This window comes from Archocentrus centrarchus, chromosome 2 (genome assembly GCF_007364275.1).
Source record: "Archocentrus centrarchus isolate MPI-CPG fArcCen1 chromosome 2, fArcCen1, whole genome shotgun sequence".
NCBI lineage: Eukaryota > Metazoa > Chordata > Actinopteri > Cichliformes > Cichlidae > Archocentrus > Archocentrus centrarchus.
In genome coordinates this window covers 12219240-12243975 of record NC_044347.1, presented here as the reverse complement: position 1 = coordinate 12243975, position 24736 = coordinate 12219240, and the positions used below count along the sequence as shown (strand labels likewise).

At 41.5% G+C, this 24736-nt stretch overlaps 1 protein-coding gene across 1 annotated transcript; it reads left to right on the top strand.

Annotated features, from left to right (window-relative positions):
- Window positions 1–14471: 14471 nt before the first annotated feature.
- LOC115797002 (ADP-ribosylation factor-like protein 4C) lies at window positions 14472–18054 on the top strand. Its single transcript, XM_030753492.1, has one exon. It carries the CDS (start codon window positions 14924–14926, stop codon window positions 15506–15508), a length of 585 nt encoding a protein of 194 aa, XP_030609352.1. The 5' UTR covers window positions 14472–14923; the 3' UTR covers window positions 15509–18054.
- The last annotated feature ends 6682 nt before the right edge of the window (window positions 18055–24736 follow it).

Sequence of the window (24736 nt, the reverse complement as noted above, 5' to 3'; positions counted from 1 at the left end):
CATTTGTATTCTTGTGTGTACAGATGATGTCTGCAGGACCGAAAGCAACATACACGCAACTGAAGTCAGCTTTTTTGAGTTGAGGTCTGGACTTTGACTGGCCCATTGCAGCACTTTGATTTTTTTTTTCAGTCATTCTGTTGTAAATTTGCTGCTGTGCTTGGGATCATTCTCTTTTATTAGCCAAGCTTTAGTTGTCAGACGGCCTTGGGTCTGACTCTGGAATACTTTGGTATACAGAAAAGTTCATGATCAACCAAAAGATTACAATCAAGTCCAGGTCCTGTGGCTCCAAAACAAGCCCAAATCATCACCCCTCTACCACCGTGCTGACAGCTGGTATGAGGTTTGTGCTGATATGCTGTGATTGGTTTTCTCTAAATGTGGTGCTGTGCATTATTGTTAGTCCCATAGCAGGAGGATTTACAGCAGTTAAAATATAGCAGAATAGCAACATAAAAAAACAACATAATAAATGCTTAAAAAAAAAGCTTTAAAAGAGAGAAAAACGTAAAAACAAAATATTAAAGGTAGACAAAAGACCACGTAATATAATGGATTTTATTACTTACATGAGGTGTGTTGTTATTTCACAGCATGGTATATAATATTGCACAAGTGCTGCTGAATGTATAGTCTGAACACAGCAGGAAGGAAGGAGCTGCCGTGTCTCTCCTTCAGACACCATGATAAAGGACCTGCCCACTGATGTGACTGTGTTGTCCATGGGAGTGATTGTCCATCAGAGATGATAGCCCATCATTTGTCATTTTTTAAAATTTCATCATGTTGAGTGTTAGCCATTACTGCACCTTTAAGTAGGCTAGTAGTCACCTTTATCCTCTAACAATAAGCTCTTCCAGCTCCTGTCTCTTTAAGGGTCTGCTTCATTATATACCACTTTCTTCTGATTGTCCAGCTTCTGGAAGCCAGCTTGAGGGGCAGCACCCAGCGCTTGTGATTTGTCCTACCTTAACATTGTGGGTGCGCTGCGGCTGTACCAGGTGAAGGTAAGAAGAGATACAGCAGTCTGAAGCCTGAGCTTATGACTCACACTGACTATTTTTACCATATTGTTTGAACTTCGGCCAAATTCTGAGAATGTAACACGACATGTGGCTGATGAGGAGGAAAAGATGATATAATGCTTTATTTTTATCTTGGAAATACACAAGAGAAAGCATTAAAAAGGCAGATTTGATGACATTAAACACATAGACCCAGACGCACCAATGAAGCCAACATTCATTTTCTTTTCCCACTTTGGTTTCCTCAGAATATTTCGCTTCACCTTTAATGTGAGATTCTGCAGCATTGCACCAAAGATTTAGGGAATTCCTGCATCTGGCCCCAACTGGGATTCTCTCTGCGCATGAGCTCTCATTGCAATGCAAAGTTTATTGTGTTGAGTGTTGCGTGACGCTGTCATCATGAAGCCCACAAAGACAATGCAGCAGATTACCGCATGTAAACACACACACACACACACAGAAAACACATTCAGATATCACACATGGATACACGTTCTCGTGTATTAACGCATTCACAAACACCACACATGAATGCACACAAATATTTCTGTGCACGCTTTCTTTTCCAGTCAAGCATAATCGTCCTTTAACACACACGGACACACACGCACAGTTTAATGTACTTAATTAAAGCAGATAATTATTCTCCCTCAGAGGACAGGCCACCTTGACAGAGTCACCCTTTGCCTCTCACTGACTCACCCTCTACATTTCTACCTGTCTCCTGGATACAAACTGTGTGTGTGTGTGTGTGTGTGTGTGTGTGTGTGTGTGTGTGTGTGTGTGTGTGTGTGTGTGTGAGAGAGAGAGAGAGAGTGATTTTAAAAAAGTTTAATTAGGGTTTTTGAAATGCTGCAGGGGAGAATAAGTATAAATTGTAAAACTCTTGCTGTGTGTTTAAAATAGGAAAAAATTCAATTCAAGTCAATTTTATTTATATTGCGCCAAATCACAACAAACAGTTGCCTAAAGGCACTTTATATTGTAAAGCAAAGACCTTACAATAATACAGAGAAAACCCAACAGTCAGTCGACCCCCTATGATCAAGCATTTGGTGACAGTGGGAAGGCAAAACTCTCTTTTAACAGGAAGAATCCTCCAGCAGAACCAGGCTCAGGGAGGGGCAGCCATCTGCCATGACTGTTTGTGGCTGAGGGGAGAGAGACAGGACAAAAGACACAAACGGCAAAATAAAATAGCCCATAAAGAACTGGACTTTTATTATGATAGTGTTGCTATCTGATTGTCAGCTAGTTGCTGCAACATTTGGCATTTAGGTGCTGGAGTATCAAAGAATAACCCAACATTTATTTGTGAAGGAATGAATTTAAATATTATTTGTTTCATTTGAAACCAAAAACCTTTGAAATTAACTGATTTTTTTTTTTCGTTGAGCTTCTTACTCAACTGTTTTCATTCATAATTATATCCACCTCTCTCTGAACATTGCTGGTCTTAAAACCACTATATGCACCAAAGTACAGGACCACCAACATGTTTAATCTTGGAAATCAATTAAATGAAGCTCCCAGCGCTCAGTTTTTGTGCTGATGTTAATGCCAGAGGTGGTTTGGAGGTCTGTGACCTTTGTGGTTGAGATGCTGTGGTTCCTGAACATTTCCACTTTGCAATAAAACCACTTATAGTTGATCGTGGAATATCTAAGAGGGACAAAATTTAATGAACTGACTTATTGCAGCGGTGGCATCCTGTTACAATGGCATGCTCGAATTCAGAGAGCTCTTTACAGCGATCCATTCTTTCACAAATTTGTGTAAAGGCAAACTGCTTTTATAGATGTGAATGCAAGGTTAACCCTGCCACCCCTCCAGTTAGCGACAAACAAAGTGGGTGTGGCGGAGCTTACAAGCACCAGTTGTTGCCCCTCTTCAGGCTGCTGGAATTTGGCCAATCAGAAGAAAATGGCTTTTAGGGAGGCACTCCTTAAAGAGACAGGCGCTAAAACAAATTGTTTTACTCAAAGAATGAAATGAAGCTGCATACAAGGCCAGTGTAAGATAAAATAATGCTCTTGTGATTAACCTTTTGAAAACCTTTTTATTTTATGTAGCATATTCTTTATAGAAACTTTGAATCCATGAGCTGTGTGAAATGCTTATTAAAATGGGAGTTCATATTTTTATATCCCCTTTGTACAAAGATGTGTTCAAAGGCAGATGAAATAAAAATTTAAAAAACTAAACCTGCTTTAAAGAGAGCAGATCAGAGTGCTTCTGTCTCCTGAATCCTTTTTGCACTAAAAAGCTAAATGTAAAATAATAATAATACACTTTGCATGGTTTGGGCAGATATATAGCTCTTATGGCTGTAAGTGATAAACTTACATGATAATCTGCAATCATCCTGTGAAGATTATAAGCAGGTGTTATTGTGTGGGTCCAGCAAATCACAGGAACAGCGATGGATGAGGTAAGCAAGAGATCCTCTCTTCCCTTTGTTAATTCCAGACAAATTGGGCTGCTTCGAGCAGCTTTTGAAAATGCAGAACAGGTGGCGAGATGAAAAGCTCAGGGACGAGCCGCCGCTCTGTTTCATCTGCCGTTCCTTTCCGGAGTTTCTGGAGGACGTGTGGAAACAGGCCAGACTGATTTCACCTCGTGGGCCTGACGAATATAAAGGGCCCTTGAAAGATAAAGAGAAACACAAAATAAAACTCCCTTCATCTGCTTTTTCTCACGTCCTGGGCCTTCAGCTGCACAGTTGCAGGGGACCCACAGATGAAGAAACCTTAATGGTGATTATCAGAGCTTCCGTGTCTCTGATGGGCTGCGAGCTGTAAGATCTTATCGAGCTGAAAAACTGAACTGCTCTCCTTCTTCTCTTTCAGGCTGAAGCAAACAGTGAAACGGGCCGTCCTCTTCAACAGACCTGCGTGCATCCTCTAAACTTATAAAAACTTTGCTGCCTTCTACATGCTCTTATCTCACTAAAATATTTTAAAAGGTTGTGTTTGTGTATCTGTTTACAGTTTGAATCTGAATCTGATGGCAGCAACACATCACAACGAAGTTGGGACATGGGAACAAAAGGCTGGAAAAGTAAGTGATACTAAAGCATATGTGAACATGATCCAGAAACACTGCTGTCTTCTCCGAGCCAAAGCTCATTTAAAGTGGACTGAGGCAAAGAGGAACGCTGTTTTGTGGTCAGACGAATCGAAATCTGAAATTCTTTTGGGAAAACGTGGAGTAAAGAGCAGAGGGACTTGTTATCAGCGCTCAGCCTGCATCTCTGATGGTTCGGAGGTGCATTAGTGCCTATGGAACTGGCAGCTTGCGCATCTGGAAAGGCTCCATCAATGCTGAAAGGTACACACAGGTTTTAGAGCAACATATGCTCCCCTTCAGGCGACATCTTTTTCATATTTCAGTAAGATGACGGTAAACAAACCACAGCAAAGCAGACCCAGGACTGCTGAGCAGCTAGAATCCTCTATCAGAGAGAAATGGGACAATGTTCCTCTCCCAGAAGTCCAGCAGCTGCTCTCCTCAGTACCCAGATGTTCACAGGCTTTTGTTAAAGAGGGGATGCTACACAGTGGCAAAGACGGCCCTGTCCCAACTTTTTAGAGACGTGTTTCTGCCATGAAATTCAAAATGAGCTCATATTTTTCTAAAAATTGTAAATTGTCTCAGTTTAAGCATCTGATATGTTCTCAGCTTTTATAGAATTGGGGTTGTCGATGTTTCACATTAAAAGACTTTAATTTTACTTGCCCATTGACCAACAGCCTTTTGGAAAACAAATGGCTGATATCAGCCATAGGTATCCAACCAAAGATATTGTATAGACTATATACTCTGTGTGTCCAGGGTTACGTTCACACTGCTGGGCCATATGTAGCCACAAAACCTCCCAGTGTGGCCTAAAGAGATCAGATTTAATGTGTCCACAATGCATCCCAGTTTCATTTACACCTGTGACAGCATCGCTCACCATTGAGAATTTTAGCAGCAGACTGAGCCATGAGGGGAAACATTTAGTCTCACACACACACACACACACACACACACACACACACACACACACACACACACACACACACACACACACACACACACACACACACACACACACACAAAATGGTAAAATAGTGCTGACACATGAATTTTTACCATAACATGTGGTTGATCACATTTACACAGTGTTTTTCCAGAGTAGCATTAATCTTTTTACTTTATTTAAAATATCTGAATATTTTCTCCTATACTGTAAAAAAAACAGCTAAAATTTTTTACATACAGGTTTGGGGTCAGTAAAGACCAAAGTGCATTATATAAATTATTTTTCTCTTCCTCTTCAGAAAGTTGGCAGAGAGTTAAACAGCTTGTTTGAGACTCTCTCAACATCTGTCTGCTGCTCGTCATCTGTTACCTGTGGAACAGCGAGGAGATGGTGGAATAAATTAGAAGCAAATCAGTGAGGGAGACTCTTGATTTATGGATGAGAAGACTGCGTGGGCGGTGGGTGAGAGACATCCAGCCTTGTTAGATAGCGGGAGAGCAAGAGAGAGGAACGCAATTAGAGTGAGTTGTGGTCTTATAAAGTTAAGCTGTGTGCGTGTGTGTGTGCGCGCACGCGTGTCCACGCCCCATTTATAATTCGTTTTATTGATCTCACACACACACTAATAAAAGGGAAATCAATAAGGAAGGAGGACAGCGAGGACAATTAGTCGGGTCTTGATGACTCAGGTTGTGTTGTTGTTTAGGGACCGGCTTTCTCTCCCCACTGCTAGCACTCCTGCTGCTTCTTAAAAGCTGCATACGCACGCAGTTGCTTTCACTTCTTCTGGCTAATTAGATGAATTATTTGTGCCCAGAGGAATTAAATTTAATGTAGGCTCACAGTAAGAGTTGTTATCAGATAATATTCAATCAGTAGCAGGTGCTACAGGTGCTGTAAAGATGCAAATTGAACACCTGTTGTTACAGCCAAACTGAAGTATGAGCGTCAATCATGACAAACTGAATTTATAGTCATTTATATCTGGAGGTACCGCTCTGTTTTGGGACCTTCCACGTGCTTTCACATAATGAGGGGAGAGCATCAGCAAGACCACAGCACAGCACTGAGCTGGCATCAGTGACAACAGATATGACATCAAGCCAGATACAGCATGAAAAGAGGAGCTGGGGTAGAGGTCGGTTGCAGAGTGGCTTGCTGAGACAGGAGCAGCAACTGTAGGCACGTTAAAGCAACTTAGAGACCAGTCAGCAACCTCCTGGCAACCACAGGCTGCTAGGGAAAAAATGTGTATTCCCTAAGCAGTTGGTGAGCGGTTGCTGGCAGTTGCTGGGTGAAATTGGTTGCAAAGAAGTGTATGATGCTGCATCAGAAACCTCCTTGTGATTGCTTTGGTTGCTAGCAGGTTTTTGTGGTCTCCCATAGTTTGCATGGTAGATGCGAACTTGTCTACGAATACTTGCCAACTACTGACTGGAAGTGACAGCGTTTGCCTTCAGAGTCAAAGTTGTGTTTTCACATGCCTCAGCTGCTGCAGAAAAGCACAACCTGAACTTTGAAGGCAAATGTTCTGTTTCGTGTTCATGTTGTTCTTTCAGTTTCTCTACTTTGTGCCAAGTGTTTGCAGACAAGTCAGCATCTAAGAGCAACCAGTCTGCTAGCAACCAATAAAATTGCAAGGAGGTGTTTGTTGCAGCATACTCTTTGCGGCTGATTTCACCTAGCAACCTCCAACAACCACTCACCAACTGGTTGGGAAATGCATATTTTCCTTCTTTATTAAAGGAAACAAATTGCACTAAAATTATTATTTTGCAGTAATATTTGTAACAAAGCTCTTGTTTCTTTCTTATAAATCAAACACACCCCTTCCCTTTATGTCCCTGTTAATAATTTCACCCCTTCTTAAAAGCCCAACCTCACTCGCTGTTTAGTTCAGTTCAACCCAGTACGATGGAGAAAGAGTCTTTGGTCAATAAGATCTGTCTAGTAGAAGTAAAACATTTGAAAGGTTCCAATACGTGAATCTTTTAAAGGATTTTGAATGGTTTCCTCCAGCTACCTTTATCTCTGAATCACTGAAGGTCTCACCTGGTTCACTTTTTGGCTGAAGGCTCTCCATGCGTATCTATGAGGCTACTCTGAGAGTCCACTGCCACCTGGGTTTCTCGTTGCTCTTATATTCCAGCTGGCAGGGCCCAGCGATTGCCCTCGCCCAGCAGACTTTAAGGTTTATGTGAGTTATATTTAAAGTTCAAGGGAATCCTCCCCTAAAAGATATGTTATTTTTTAGTTGAATAAATGCTGGTTAAGTTAATGGATAATCATGCTAATAAGTTAGATTAGAATTATTGGCCAAAATAAACTTTTTTTTATTATTATTATAATTCTTGCAATAATCGGCAGCCCTACCATTCGGCGCATGGCACATAGCTATGCTTAATTAGTACAGACATAAAATGGGTGAAATACATGTATCACAATATTCATCCATCTTCTGCTGCTTTTCTAGGTCCAGGTCATGGGGGCAGCAGTCTAAGCCGCGATGTCCAGACCTCTCTCTTCGTAGCAACCCAGTTGGACATGTACAAAATACCTCCTGTGGGAGGCATCCTGGTCAGATATCAGAGCCAGATTAACTGGTTCACAGTATCACAGAGGTTGCCACCTAGAATACTTTTCTTTTGATATTTGATATGGAGGGTGGAACACTGGTTAGCACTATTGCCTCACAGCAAGAAGGTCTGGGTTTGAATCTACCTTTCTGTGTGGAGCTTGCATGTTCTCCCCCGTGCCTGTGTGGGTTTTCTCCGGGTACTCCGGTTTCCTCCCACAGTCCAAAGACATACAGTTAGTGGGGTTAGGTTAATTGGTGATTCTAAATTGCCCATAGGTGTGAGTGTGAATGGTTGTCTGTCTCTCTGCCCTGCAAGAGGCCCTTTACAGGGTGTACCCTGCCTCTCACCCAGTGACAGCTGGGATAGGCTCCAGGCCCCCATGACTCTGAAAAAGGATAAGTGGAATAGGATGGATGGATGGATGGATGCATTTTGACAGAGCTCCCATCTGTTAGTTATTGTGGAGGTCAGGCCACCTGGATGTAGGTTTGGACTCATTAGAACAAAGTCCAGATTTCTGCTGTTCTAATGTCCACTCCTTGTGTGTCTTGGACTCCCTCCATAGTTGTTTCTTGGCAGCAGTTGTTTCAGGCATAAAGGCCTGATTCACACAGTCTCCTCCTAACAGCAGCAGAAAATGGATGGACAGATGGAGCTTGAGGCAGATCTGGTGTTTGAACTCTCTAATCTTATATGCTGTTACTTGGTGATTGATGATGGTGATTTTCTGAAGCTGGTAACTCTGATGAACTCAAGTTCTTGATGTTCTTTTCCGGAGGTGGCCCTCTTAAGGAGCCAGTTTCATTGATGGCTTTTGCAGCTGCACTCGAAGCATTCAAACCACATGAACAAATCGACCTTTACATCTGAAAGCAACGATAGACCATGATAGACAGCATGAGCACACCAGCAGCATGATTCTGAGTGTTGCAAACCATGCAGTGTCTGATTTGTTAGAACCCTTGAATGGAGGACAACATATTTTATATAAATTTAAATATTCACTTTGCTATACTTGTACTTTTCTGAAAAACAGTTATTGTCCATAGCAATCCAAACAAGAGGAACAGCTGTCTGTCAGTGTTTGCAAACTTCCTCTGACTGCAGGAAACTCCAAGTACTCCAATGAAAAACTGTGCTGCCATCTAGTGGTACACATGTCAAATGTTCACAGGGCCATGAAAAAACTTCATGGGGAGAGTGGGTTTATTCAACGGCATAACACAAAAAGTCGTCATCAGTTAACAAAGATGTAATATCCCCACATACAGACACAGGGTCTCCATTTGTGAAAGCAGTGCAGTATTTACTTCAGTGGTAATTGCAAATTTCCAGTCATTTAAATATAAAAATAAACAACATGGACAGAATTAAAGCTAAGATAAAGTTCTTGTTTTGTTGTCTAATGTTGGGTTATTGTTGCTTAAATGTGCAGACTTATTTACTGTCATCCTGTGATGGCTGTAATGTTCAGTTTTAATGAAATACTCTAGTACAGAGTTAGATCAGTTTTTAAATGTATTTCTGTTTTCAACATGTTTAACAATAATTTTGTTAATTGCAAACCACAAAATTCAAAATAAATGTAAGTTGACAAGTTGAATGTAAGTTGAAAAATGTGAGATATGAACAATTTTTCTTGTTTAAAATTAAAAAAAAAATAAAATGGGAAAGCTGTGAGGATTATTATAAATCTGAGTCAGATGTGTCAGTATCTTATGGAGGACAAAAACTGCCAATATCAAACAGCTGAAGCAAATAAACAGATAAATCAGTCAGTGTAGATTTAAAAAAAAATGAAATAATAAATATTTATGTACATAAGCAAACAACCAAAGAAACAAATAAACACTATTTTAAAATTTACATCGCATTTTAAAGTTTACCTATTGATTACATTTATTTTTGCTTTATTTAATGCATTTAATGGGATTTTTTTTCCAATTTCATTTTTTATTTGTGATTATTTAGGCAGATTTGGTCCTCTATATTATTTTTTAACCCAAAAAAGGGCAAAGCAGAAGTCCAGGCCTCCAATATTTAAACAGGAAAAACAAAACCATATCAAACTCTGAGTAATGACATTAATTAAAGCACATTATTGACAAGATTTGGGGTGTAGCTGAGGTGAGTACCCAAACTCAGGACCATAAGAATAAAAATCCAAATGGGAAGTAAACAAAGTCCATAATATCAAATATAAAATCCAGAAAGCGGGACTAAAGCTATATATACACTAAAAGACACACATGATCAGGGGACATTAACACAGTCACAGGTGAATAAAGTTAAACACGACAAGGGGGAAGTAACGCTAAATACAGACCACAAGAGACAAAGAACTGTCAAAGTAAAATTGGATGTAAAAACCGTCACTAAATGGGGAAAACACAACCACATGCATGAACTGAAGATAGGGAAACTGACACGAGGTTTAGATGGGGAACACTGAGGGGAAAAATAAACTAACACAAAAAGAAACTGGAACTAATAGTTAAACGAAGGAAAACATGAATCAAACAGGAAATATTTAATAATAAACAGAACTTAAAAACTCAAAATGGTGGATCAAAGACCCAGGACTGTGACAAGAATGAAGAAAAATACTACACTATAAAATGCTATATTTCAGTATATTGGTTTAAATATATTTTTAAATTATATTAATCTCTGGGTGTGCAAATTGTTTTTGGAGGTCAACCAAAACAATAAAAATCAGTTTCCATGTAGCACAGAACTGTGGGCCTTCTTCCTTTCATGATCCATATCTCTCACCCATTTTTTGATTTTTTTTTTTTTTTAAACAAATAATTGTCATGAACCGCTGTGGCAGGCATTGATTGAGGACCCCAGTGCAGGACTCAGGACACAAACTTAAACTCAAAGCCCAGGACCATGACAATATTTGAGTGACTACATGCGACAGTCTGCAGCGGTCATTAGTCTGCACAGTTTGAAACCTCCCCACATTTCAACCTTAATTTCTCCTCATGCTGTGGACTACAATTGCTTAATGGTTGAATGAGTTTTGGTTGGCGTATCAAGCTTGAATTCATTTTTAAGTGTTTATGATTCCCGCGATACACAAAGCTCTAAAATGCAATCAGAACGTTCTCACACTTTTGTAACACTACTCGTCCTTCCCATTATCTTCAGGACAGCCTTCATTTTCCTCACTCTCTTCACTTCATCACTCTCTGCTGCACAGACCCACCTCTACATGAATGAAGAACACAGGACTGATATGAGCCTCCTGCTGTTTTCAACCTTTTTGATGCTAAAGCCCTTTGTATAACAAAGACACACCACAATAACTGTAAATAATCAAATTATCCTGATAAATGTCAAAGTGTCCAAACTTGTTTATGTTTATGAAACTGTAATGCTAAAATGACAGTACTTTGTTTGAGTAGGTCTAATAGTAGTATGTGAAAATGCATTTGATTAAATTTGGTTTGTGATATGTGCAACAGTGTTTCTTTCAGGATATCAAACACAAAATATTTATATGGCAGTCTAAAAGTCTTTCAGATGTACTGACAGTGTTTTAAAAATAGGTATCGATGGGCAGGTTTGCTTTGAGAGTGTTGTGGAGAAATATAAAGAAGGTTAAAAAGAGCTGCACTGTGTCTTTGTAGCGCTAACGGTGGTACTGCATGAGGAAGTCAGGAGTGGCAGAGACGTATGTGAGGGTGGTGCAGGACATGCATGAGGGCAGTGAGGCAGTGATGAGGTGTGCAGTAGGAGGGACAGAAGAGTTCAAGGCGGGGGTGGAGGGGGATTACGTGAGTGACCGGCTCTGAGCCTGTTCTTGTTTGCAGTGGTGTTTGACAGGTTGACAGATGAGGTCAGGCAGGAGTCTATGTGACTTTATGATCTGTAGTGAGAGTAGGAAGGAGGTGGAAGAGAGCCTGGAGAGGTGGAGGTGTGCTCTGGAGAGAAGAGGAATCAAAGTCGTGTGTGTGAATGAGGGGGAGGCAGGCGGAAGGGTGAAGAGGGAGTGGAGGTAGGTGAGTTTAAATACCTGGGGTCAAGCATCCAAAGCTATGGACGGTGCACAAGAGACATGCAGATGAGAGTGAAGGCAGGGCGGAGTGGGTGGAGACGAGTATCGGGTGATTTTTGCCGGCAGGATAGCAGCAAGAGTGAAGGGGAAGGTTTACAAGATGGTAGTGAGACTTCCTATTGGCCTCCCCAGAGCCTGGACCACAACATTATTGAATCAGTGTGGGATCATCCTGACAGAACAGAACAAAAGGCAGAAACATCCAAAGAAGAGCTTTGAATGTCCTTCAAGAAGCCTGGAGAACTATTCCTGAAGACTACTTAAAGAAACGAGAAGAAAGCTGCCTCAGAGAGTTCAGACTGTGCTGAAGAATAAAGGTGGTCACACCAAATATTGACTTTCATGTTCATTAGAACTATAAAAACTCTGTTTTTTGCCTTATATGCTGTATTTCCATGTATGTTTTCATGTTTCAGTACATCATTGCACCTATTTCCCATTTTGCTAGAAAATATAAAGAAATGTGGCTCAAGACTTTTGCACAACACTGTTACTGCCTTGCTTACATCAGTGCACACCTGCTGAGAGCCACTGAGCCAGCATTTAATAATGCTGAACGCCGCTTGATGTTAGTGCTGGTTTTTAGCTAAAATTGTTATTGATGCTTGGAATAAGTTGGAGTTCACTTTGTGTCATATTGTTCGGAGAGGGGCCTCCTGATGCTTCACTCTGGCTGTTTCTGAAATTAAGGGCCATGTGTTCCATGGTGTTAAGCTGTGCTGGGTAAATTTGATAAATTCTGCTGCATTTGTAAGCGGTGAAAGAGGCATCAGAGGGCCTCCACTATTTTTTAGAATTAAAGTTTAAAGTAGAATTAAAGGCAATTTACTTATGACACAAATAACTTTTTTTTTTTTTCCTCAATCACTTTGGTGCAGCTCTCACATCAGAAACATCATTCTCACCACTCTTGATGCAGTTCTCAAAACAGTTAAGGCATTTTTCATAACACAGACTCACCTGTGCAAAAGACTAAAAATAATCAAACTCTTTTTCACACACATCAATCACTTCAACTCTGTGACCCGTCAATAAAACCCTTTCACCACTGTTTTAAGACTTAGATATTAAATTGTTTCTTACCTTTCTGAAAACCTTCCTGACTTTGGAAAGAGTGGTGGGCCTAATGCGGACTGAAAAATGTTCAGATACAAAACTGGAATGTTTTGTAGAAACGTGGAATTTGACTCTTTGCAAAACTGCTGAAATGGAGAAAGCAAAATGATACTTGTGAAACTTTGTGCGTCAGAAACCAGACAAAGAAAATATATGCAATCTGAGAACACAGCACCATCTACTGTATAGTCTAGCAAAGACATGCCACATACATTCAGCAGCCACTTTATTAGGTACACCTGCTCAACTGCTCCTTAATGTAAATCAGTCAGTCATGGGTCAGCAAGTCAAAGCATTTAGGTTTCTAGACATGGTCATGGACAGCCTGCTGAAGTTCAAACTGAGCATAAGGAAATGAGGCTCGTGAACGTGGCGTGGTTGTTGGTCTGAGTGCTTCAGAAACTGTTGATCCCAGACATTTTCCCAGACAATCATCCCAAGGTTTATAGAGAGTGGTTCGAAATAGAGATAATGTCCAGTGAGCAGCAGTTCTCTGGGTGAAAGTACCTTGTTGATGTCAGCGGTCAGAGGAGAATGCCCAGACTGCTTTGAGCTGGTATGAAGGCAACAGTAACTCAAATAATAACCACTAAGGTATGCAGAAGAGCATCTCTGAAAGTACAGCACATCAGACCTAGATGCAGATGGGCTACAGCAGCAGAAGAGCACACCGGGAGGCCACTGCTGTCAGCGAAGAACAGCAAACTGAGGCTACAATTCACATGGGCTCAAAAAAATTGGACAACAGAACACTGGAAAAATGTTTTACTCCAATGGCCTCCAACAGTCACCAGCTCTCAGTCCAGCAGAGCACCTTTAGGATGTGGTTGAAAGGGAAATTTGGATGTGCGGCTGAAAAATCTGCAGCAACTGTGTGATGCTGTCGTGTCAACATGGACCAAAATCTCTGAGGAATGTTTGTAGCACCTTGTTGAATCTGTGCCATGAAGAATTAAAGCAGCTCTGAAGACAAAAAGGGGGTCCAACCCAGTACTAGCAAGGTGTACCTAATAAAGTGGTCAATGAGTGAACATGTATAGTACACACTTGTGTGTCATTAGCAGTATCATGACATGCACCTGCGCCACAAAGGGCAGTTTGACTGACAGAGTGTGAGTGGCCGTGCTCTTTCACACATATTTGAAAAGAGTTTGAAGTAATTTGGTTGAAAACACTAATGCATTGCTGGATAGAACTCAGGAAAATGAGAGATCTGTAGTTCTGACTGACAAAAGTACAAGTGCATCAACACAATAAATACAAATCCTTAGCAGTGAAGCATGCGTAGAAGTTGTAGCAGTGTGCACAAAAATGAGAACAGGCTAATGTGGGTGAGGATATGCGTTACTGGTTTAAGAGCAGTGAGAATGAGAATTCTTAATTTGTGCATCTTCATATTTTTACTTTTTTCATCTACTGTTTGCAGGTGCGCATATGTACCACTAGGTGTCAGACTCTCACAGCTGAGCACGCTCCCTGCGCAGAGGAAACAGGACTGAGTACCTTCCAAATTAAGATTCCTTTTTCACCCCGCTGGCATGTTTTCTGTTACGGATGTGAAGGGCTTTTATTTTTTTTTAAGCCTCTCGTGTAACCGGAAGACAAACTTTGCGCTTTTCTCGCCTAACTTGATGCATCTTTACATGGCAGCGTTCAGCGACTGATCCACGCGTCACGCACCATCACTTGTGCTTGTGTGTGCGCTACTACATGAAGGCAGTTCCTGCGCGCTCGGATACAAACGGCCAGATGCGGAGACGCGATGTGACAGGCGCGTAATTTGGAGAGAGTGCGTTGCGCGACTGTGGATGCGACAGCTGTACGTGCCATGATTTGACAATTTGTGGATGCCAGATAGAGTTGGAGTGCGTCCAGGGATGCTGCGGCGTTCCTGGCTGCCGGAGTGCCTCCGTGCAACGAGGGGCTGCGACCCCTACCACTGTTGAGCGGTGAGAGGCGCGGATCAGGCTCTGTTTTTTCTTTGCGCGTTTTAATAATCCACTATGGATCACTCCTGGGACATTTAAGCGTCTCCTGCGGTGATCTCGCTCGCTGCTGTGGGACTGTGGGAGTGCATGCTGTCTCTCCTCCCCAGCCTGCAAACATGGGGAATAGTTTCTCCAATTTGGCTGCCTTCCAGTCCCTGCACATAGTCATGCTCGGCTTGGATTCTGCGGGCAAAACCACCGTGCTCTCCCGGCTGAAATTCAACGAGTTTGTCAACACGGTGCCCCCCATCGGCTTCAACACGGAGAGAATCCGGCTGGGTGGCGCGGGGGCCTCCAGGGGCATCAGCTGTCACTTCTGGGACGTCGGGGGCCAGGAGAAACTGCGGCCCCTGTGGAAGCCCTACAGCCGCTGCACGGACGGCATCGTGTACGTGGTGGACTCCGTGGACTCCGAGAGGCTGGAGGAGGCCCGGACCGAGCTGCACAAGATCACCCGGTTCTCGGAGAACCAAGGGACCCCGCTGCTGGTCATCGCCAACAAGCAGGACCTGCCCCGGGCGCTGGATGTCGGGGAGATCGAGAGGCAGCTGGCCCTGGCAGAGCTGAGCCCCTCCACCCCTTACCACGTCCAGCCGGCCTGCGCCATCATAGGAGAGGGACTGGACGAGGGTATGGACAAGCTGTACGAGATGATCGTGAAGAGGAGGAAGTCACTCAAGCAGAAGAAAAAGAAGCAGTGATGCCAGGCTTTGGCTGGATGATGGCTAATAAACTGTGATACATCCCATCTATAGAAACAGGATGGATAAAAACACCACAGAAATACCGCAAGCCTCCATATAGGAGGGGAATATATTCATAGGGATGCAACATGAGCTAAAAATGCATATCACATAAACTCATTAACATCCATATTCTCCTGTAGGAATGCATATTTGCAGAAAACATCTCTATAGCATAATCATAAATAGCATAAATTGGTATTAAATATGAAATATTAAAGTCAGGTTAATGGGAAGAATATTGATGATTTGCCTTGGTAGATGACTGTTTTTATGTTTTTCACAGGCAGTTGTGTCTGCACACTGTGGCACTCTCTGCACTCTCCCTGATGGAGGAGTATTAATAGGACTGTTTCATTAGGGATGTGTGTATTGTAGCGGAGATGTTTTATAAAGTGTATTGATCCACTGGCAGAGCTCCCTGTTGCTGTGCTGTGCACAGATGTGAGAAGGCTGTTGTAAATGTGATTAGGGATGCACTCATGCACAGACCAGAGTTTAGAGCGGCGAGGTGGTTTAACACCAAAGATGATTTCCATGAGATGACACAGAAACTGCTTTGTTTTTTTACAGCCCTCCCTGCCATGCTGAGAAGAACATATACATCTGGAATGAATGGCTTATGAAGAAAATATAAACTATGTTGTGTAGAATGTATTTCACTTATATGGCGTTCTCTCCTTAGAAAGGCAAGTACTGATTCTTCATCCCAAAGTTTGCTTATTTTCTGTCTCTCCCTCAGAGGAACCACCTTTGATTATCCCTCCTCCAAATTGGAGGCTTTCTGCTCTGTGAACAGCTGATTTGGTCTGTTTTGGAATTAAGTTTAAATTTTTACTAATGCTGTATCTGTTTTGTCTTCCCTCTTTTAACGGTTCGAGTTTTTCCAGCTATACTGTTGGCAAAACTTGAACTGTTTTAAGCCTTTAATTCTCTGTTGCCACCTTTTTTTTCTAAGAAAAATGTAGCTTGTTGCTAAAAGAGTTGCAAATAGATATCATGGGCTAATTTAAACCAGCATATATAATATTTGCTGTTGTTCAAACTTCATGCTGCACTAATTTGTTATTCAGTACTTGGATATTGCACTGCCTCTCGCCCTGTGACAGCTGGGATAGGCTCCAGCCCACCAACGACCCTGAAAAGCATAAGTGGAAGAAAATGGCTGGATATGTGGGTTTGTCTGCTTTTCCTTTTCGCACAAAATTCTCTCCTAGTTATACCTAACAACTCTCCATGAAAGGGAAGTTACAAAACAGATGAACCAAACTACCATCAGAAGTGTTTTTCTGACATCTTACACCAAAACATTACATAGTCATCAGCATATAGGGTGATTTTGACCACAAGACTAACGAGACCTGGCCCAAATCAAATTTAGCTTCTCCAAAGCAAGTTGTAGTTTTGGCATCAGCTGTTCTTCAAAGTTTTTGAGAAGTGTTATGAGTGCATCCCAGACTGATTCAACCTGATGGCAGTTAAAGGACAGGTGTTCAGAGCCTGTTTTCATCCCCATGGCACCAAAAAAAATCAATGTTTTGTCAGTACTGCTGGTGTCTCAGCTATGCCAAAAGTTGTCTTTTGGTGTTAATGTCACCCTAGTTATGGTAGCAGCATGACTGTTGTGACTTATCTTTTTATTCGTATGATAATTTTATCAAACAACTTGAAATTAACTTGAAATTTTGAGTTAAGTCAAAAGTTCGAGTGAGGTTTTGAGTCAAACTAAGTGAAAAAACAAAGCTCTCAAACAGGAGACAAACCTGCTTGACAAACCCACCCACACCTTTTGCTTTGTTGAACAGAGCCATTGGCTTTTGGCATCCCATACTGACGCCATAGGGCACGTTTTGCACACGTGTGATGCCAGCAGCTTTGACAAGATTCCCTGGGATGAGAGTGGGTCGATAGTCGAGTGGCCCGAGTGTGTTCCTGTCACAGTGATGAAGTGAAACAAACTGACAGGCTGGAACCTGTTTATTCGCGCTTAAAATTGTTCACAGAGTGTGAAATAATCATAAAGGTTAGCATCACTATAATATTTCAACACCTGACAGACGGCTTGCAGAGTAGTCCATAAAAAGTCACTGATATAAGCATTTGATCTTAAATGATGGGACTGTTCAGTGTCTTGCATAGACTGTTCTCTGATGCCACATTCACGTCGAAACTTGAGAAGCAATGAAACAGTAGGACGTTAGTCACACTGTAGAGGTGACTTGTGTTGCCATACCTGTAACTAGTCCAGGTAGTCCACCGGGGGGCAGACATAACTTCTGTTTGTTTGTTTGTTTTTTACAGTCAGGATTTCCAGCGTGAACGTGGCATCTTTCTGCTAAGTCGAGCTGTGTTCAACATTGCATGACACCCACTACTTCAGACAGTATAAATTATACAGTACTATAGTGTTACAGCCAAGATACAGCAAGACCAAACAATGTATTACAAGCCAAAACGGGAAAAAAGGAAAAAGTATTTTTGGGATTAAACTCTTTGTAATTGAACTTGTGTGTTGTCTGATTCATTTTTGGTTTCCAAAGGTTTAATCAGGGCAAAAAAATCCCAGCAGCTCCCAGCTAAAAAAAAAAAAAAAAAACTAATTTACAGGATATATATCTGCAGCAAAACTTCAGTGCCTTGCAGACATAACATTGTCTGCACGTCTTTAATGCCTTTAAACCAGATTTAAGTAGTTGCTCTCTTTTCAAGAGAGCTCAGTCACATTAAGGTTTATATTTTATTACCAATAATAATGGAAATGGTGTGTAAATGTAAAAATATGATATAAAAGTAAACTTTATTAAGTTCACTTACTGGCAACTTCATTAGGTACACCAGCAGGTATTTCAGAAACTGCTGATCTACTGGGATTTTCCCATACAGCCATCTCTAGGGTTTACAGAGAATGGTCTGGAAAAGAGAAAATATCCAGTATCTCCAGTATATCTCTCAGTTCTCTGAGAAAAAATGTCTTGTTGATGTTAGAGGTCAGAGGAAAATGCCAAGCCTGCTTCGAGCTGCCAGGAAGGCAGCAGTAACTCAAATTACCATTTATTATAACCAAGGTATGCAGAAGAGCGTCTCTGAACACACAACAGCAAACCAAATCTTGAAGCAGATGGGCTGCAGCAGCAGAAGGCAACACCAAGTGCCACACCTGTCAGCTAAGAACAGGAAACTGAGGCTACAATTCACACAGACTCACCAAAATTGGACAACAGAAGACTGGAAAAACATCTTTTGGTCTCAATTTCTGCCTCAACAGCCTCAGTTTCTGCTGTCACATTCAGATGGGAGGGTCAGAATTTGGTGTAAACAAAATGAAAGCATGGATCCATCCTACCTTGTATCAGTGGTGCAAGCTGCTGCTGCTGGTGTGCACTTTGGGCCCCTTAGTACCAACTGAGCATTGTTTAAACACCACAGCCTACCTGAGTATTGCTGACCATGTCCATCCCTTTATCACCACACTGTATCCATCTTCTGATGGCTGCTTCCAGCAGGATAACACACCATGTCACAAAGCTCAAATCATCTCAAACTGGATTTTTGAACATGACAGTGAGTTCTCTGTACTCAAATGGCCTCTACAGTCAGTCCAATAGAGCACCTTTGGGATATGGGAGATTCTCATCATGGATGTGCATGATGAGAACGTGCAGCAACGGTGCAACATCTGTGCAACATCTGTGCAACATCTGTGCACAGGTTTTGCACAGTTGGTGCAACAAGTGTGTGATGCTCTCACATCAATATGGACCAAAATCTCTGAGGAATGTTCCCAGCAACGTTTTGAGTCAATGCCATGGAGAACTGAAGCATCTCTGAAGACAAAAGGGGGCCCAACCAGTACTAGTACCTAATGAAATGGCTGCTGAGAATATACTGTTCAACCAAATAACTATTGCGGACCAACAGTCCAAATAATCCATTTTATTATTAAGAGCCCAAAACACTGATGTGTACAGGAGGTCCACACTACGCACACGGCCATTGGTGTATTCCATACAGGTCTATTGATTAAAGTGCTGTATTGTTAATTGGAAAGACTCGGGCAATGTGTTTAAAGGTTGTTGCACTAATTAATTTACAGTGTATGCTGAATATTGTTAATAGCTGAAGGTTTGCTATGTCAGTTAAATTACCCCATTCCATTATTAAAGCCTATACAATGTTCCTTCAGCTGAAATATAGATGGCCACTTAAGGAGGCATGATTAAAAAGCTAAATAATGTAAAATGTATGGGTTTCAGTTTCTCAGTTTAACTTCTGCCATGTCTACATTTGAGGAATTATCCACAGGAAGCTCTAAAAACAGGCTAAAATACCGTGTCCAGGGATAGCGGTACATTCAAATTGCTTGTTTTCTTTCTTGTTTTGACTCACTTTCTGTGTCTAGTGGCAAATTCATCTTACTTCAGTCATCGTGTTTACAGCCAAATGGCCTCCCATCTTATTATTATGGCTTATGTCACTCATGTAACTCAGTGTAATTGCACCACACACACACTGTGCTCCTGAAATAAGACAGTTGTTATCTCTCGACTGGGGTTAGTGTGTCTGGAGGAAGAAAAATGTGTCCAGTGTTTTATCTGAATATCAGACATGCTGTATCTGAGCTAAGAGGAGGACGAGGAGGCAAAAGGTCACTATTTCAAGGCACAGGCGGGCATGGGAATCCAGTGTCTGTATACGCAAATAGATATTTTAAGCTTTGATTGGATCTCTGAGGATTTAAAAGCAAGCCTGTAAATACACACGTAAGCAATGGATGATGCATTTTATTCTCATGGAGCTCATAGAGCTTCTGTTAATGAATGTTACCGATGATAGGACTACACAAAGAGGACAACAGGTTTGCACATTTAGCCCTCGTTCCTTCAAATTGCACTTACTTAAAAAAAAAAAGTATGGTATGAATATTTATGTTTAAATTAGGGCCTCATCTAGTGCTCATAGTTATAATAGCAGGAACAAAAGGGGGAGATTCAGGAGACTAAAGACCACCAAAGTCAACACAGGGAGGACGCTGGCGTTGATGTGTAGGACCAGCTGCTATTTATTTTTTCTTTTAATTATGACCATATCCATAACCTGAGCACCCGGTTTATCATCTTAGACACAGACCATATGAGATCCCACACTGCTTCAATAATGTTGAGGTCCGGGCTCTGGGGAGGCCAATCCATGACTGATAGTGTTCCACTGTGTGTTTTTCTATCCAGGTATGCTTTTACTGCACTGGCAGTGTGTTTGGGATTATTGTCATGTGGAAAAATGAAGCTGATGCTTTATTTTTTGGATTGTGCTGAAATTTGAAAAAACAAAAAGCATTTTATTTACTGCTGATACAAACTTCCTGACAACAAGAGTCCAAAAACAAAGAGTAAATGTAAGGGCAAAGTAAACTCAAGGGGACCCAGGAACAGTAGGAAGTAACACAGAGATCAAACAGGAAGTAGATACAGTACACCGTTGAGACAGAGGCTATAAATAAACACAAGGTAACAAGGGAAGTGGAAGCATGAGGGAAACTAAACACAACTGAAAACAATCAAGACAACACAGCAGGCGAAGTTAAACTAGACAGGAGACATGGAAGACAACTAACCAATAAAATAAGATGGAAAGGGAATTATAACCAAAACCAATGAATTTTACAAAGGAAAGAACAAGATAATAAACAAAAGCAAAAAACAGTCATTTCAACACATACACAATAAAAACCTGACACAATAAACGCAATACAGTAAAACCTGAAAATAAAAACCTGAAAATCAAACTTGAACAACAAACCGTAACAAAACCAGAAAACCTAAAAACACAAGAACTTCAAATTTCAAAAACACCAAAGAACTAATGTAGAATAACAAACGATGCACTGGTTCCAGATCCCAGGGATCATGACATCTCCCCCTTTTAGCCAGCTTTCTTGGCGGCCCCTCCTAAGTGGAGCCTCTGTGCTGGGACATGACTATATTAGGGACATCCCCTAGCGCCCCATCACTGACATCATACAGATTCAAGAGTCGAAAAACACTGTCTGAAAGTGAGTGTTTAGAGCGGTCCGAAGCTACAGGGATCACGTGTACATACACTGAATGAATGAATGAATGAAGTTTATTGCCATGTGGGTGAACAAGTTCACACATTGGAAATTGCAGTTACAGAACACCATCCAAGGGGGGGATATGTGTCCTGGGGTCATGCAGCCGACTTGCAGCGCTACCATCATCATTATCTGAAACTTTGGCCTTGTTTAATGTGACAGTATATTTGGTGTCTTTGCCAATTCTGAAGTACTAATTGAGCTGCTGATCTACAGCCTGCGTTTCCTACTTCACGAATCTGCCTCCTACAGTTATACTTCATATCCTCAGTCAAATGTGATTCTTTCATGTCTCCTTTCAAACTGCTGACAGAGCAAAGAGGTTTCAGCTCTATTTGTATTTATCCGTCTTGTTCTGCTGTGTCTTGTCTGCATGTTTCTGTGGGTGAGCCGTCAAGGGGATTTTATGTTTTATCTGTGCATGCTGATAATCCCCCACATTTCCACCCTCGCGGTCCAAAATGGACGGCGGTCATGTTTCCGCTTTGCACGCAAAAGCTTTGAACGCCAACGTTAACATGCTTAAAAAGAGTACTGAATGTGCACGGGTGGGATTATTTTATGTGTTTGAAGCAGCTTGTCATATTTTTGTTGACAGCTCAAACCTTTTGTCTAAACATGTGTTTGAATTATAATATGCAGCTGAGTTACTACAGCTCACCAAGGACTAGGCTCTGTAAAATAAAAGTAGCAATTATATAAGGATTTTTTTTCTAAAACTACACAAATATGGGCTTTTGAGTCACAGTAAAAAAATTTTTTTTAAATGTTCAGTTTAAAAATGAGGCTTACATAGATGGATGTAGATGGACGTAGTTCCTTTGATGTCAACTGTTGGTTTGCGGACTCCTGTATTGAAGCTTCAAGTTGACCATTGTGCCTATCACCATTTTGGATCAAGTAACACATTTGGACTAGAGGGTGGAGTGCTAAGTTGTCAGCTAATTCTTTTTTTGCTAAGTAAGGCCTGACTCACACAAGCCTTGAGACTGGTTAGTGACCCCCCCCCGGGCAACTGCTGGTCAGTAGGGAAAAATGTGTATTCCTTAACCAGTTGGCAAGTGGTTGCAGAACAGTCCCAATGAAAGTGCTGAACCAAAAAGCTCCTTGGTAATGTTATGGTCGCAAGCAGATTGCTGTAGCTGGCTATAGTTTGTATGGAAGACGTGTCTGCAAACACCACCTGCTCGCAAGGAAACTTGAGAAAGTGTGACGCAAAAAAGAAATGGAGAACATTTACATTTAAAGTAAAAGCTGTGCCTTACAGCTGCAGCAAACATGTTCCAAAAAGCATGGTATTTCCAGTTTCTATCGCACTTTGCAGTTTCACTACAGCTCAGTGAGAAGCATTTTGCTGCACGCAAAAACATGCTAGCAACCAAAGCAATCATGAGGTTTTCAGTGCAGCACCGTCTTTGTCACAATTGCACCTAGGAAATTGCAGCAACCTCAGGCAACCACTCACCAGCTTGTCAGGGAATGAACATTTTCACCTACCAACTGGTGTTTGCCCGATTGTCATTGTCTCTAAGCCTGTGTGACTAAGGCCATAACTAAGGCCATAACAACCTAAAAAGTGCAAAAAAAAAAAAAGACGAAAGCTAGAATTTAACTCAGCAAAATTGGAGCACAAACATCTTGGCTGGTACCACACAGCTGACCAAAAGATGTTCCAAAAAGCACCAGCTGCACTCAAGAGGTTAGTGATTCAGATTCTGAAGCCTAGCATACAGCTCTGTCAATCAAACAGCCACACCCCTTGTAATGTGTGCTTTATAAGGCTTCATATAATTTAAATGAGTTACTTATAACGAACTTCACCCTGTGTACAGATATCTGTACACAGGGTGAATTAGAGACTAAACCCTTTCTTATAGCAGGCTGTAAAAGGTTTATTTCTGTAGTAAAGTTGGACATTTTAACATGGAGATTGACTCAGCTTAGGAGCCAGCCCCTAGTGGGCACATGAGGGACTGCAGCTTCTTGACTTTGTACATTTAACACTGAATCAGCCACAAGGCTGCCAGAACTGCACTTACTCTTCCAGCCTATGACTGCCTCTAAATGTCTCCCGGTATATAATGGAAAACCCATAGCTTGTCTCTAAAAGCTCAAAGCCAATGTATGCTTTCTGCATAAACACTGCAGCTCATCAATTTTACCATATCACACTTTAGCAACAGGACAAAAAAAACAGAAGACTCAATCATTAATTAATCAGTGCGGTGACGTTTCTAAAGGTGTCCTTAAGTCTATCTCCTCTGCTGTCTAACCTGCTGCAGACAGAATCAGTTGTTGCCCAATTTGTTGCTGAATGTTGTTAAGGTCAGCTTCTGTTGAGTCAACACAGGTTTTGCAGTTAACGCTGGTCGTTCTGATGATCAAGTGAAAAGCTGTTGAAACAATAAAGCTGACCTGATTCTGACCTTTCAGTCCGCTTTCTCCTCTGATCTGCAATCTGCAAGTTCAGGCCTTGATCTCTTTCTGTCTTTCAAGTCCACTGGTTGCAAAATTCTTTTTCTAAGCCCTTCAGATCAGGCACATTTTTACTTCTAAGCTCTGACCCTTTCCTTCTGAAGTATTTCTGTCCAGCCCAAGGTGTCATGGAGTTTTTGGTTTTTTTTTTTTTCTTTTTTTTGGGGGGGGGGGGGGGGGGGGGTCTCCTTTTATCTTAACCTGCCATGCATACATATTGTAGAATACATGAATTGCATATACATGAATCAGACACAGTCCTTTCTCAAGACTGACCTATACTACCTACAATCAGTAGGTCATTTATACTAGAGAATAAGATGGAACCAGAGGGGTTCCAGTCTGCTGCTCATGAACTCTCTGAACCTGATCAGGTTCAGAGAGTTTGAGTCCTGGTCTGATGTCTGAATCTGTGACTTTTAGACTTCCGCTCAACACTTGTTTGACTTGTCTGACCTTTGAACCAGCTCTGAAACATTATTTGTTTTGTGGCAAAGAGGATTTCTGCAGCACTTTGAAGTTTGCACTCTGGATTTGGTGACAGAAATTGTAGTATTTTATTTATCTGTTACTTAATGCTGCTGCTCCCTTAGTAGTGAAAG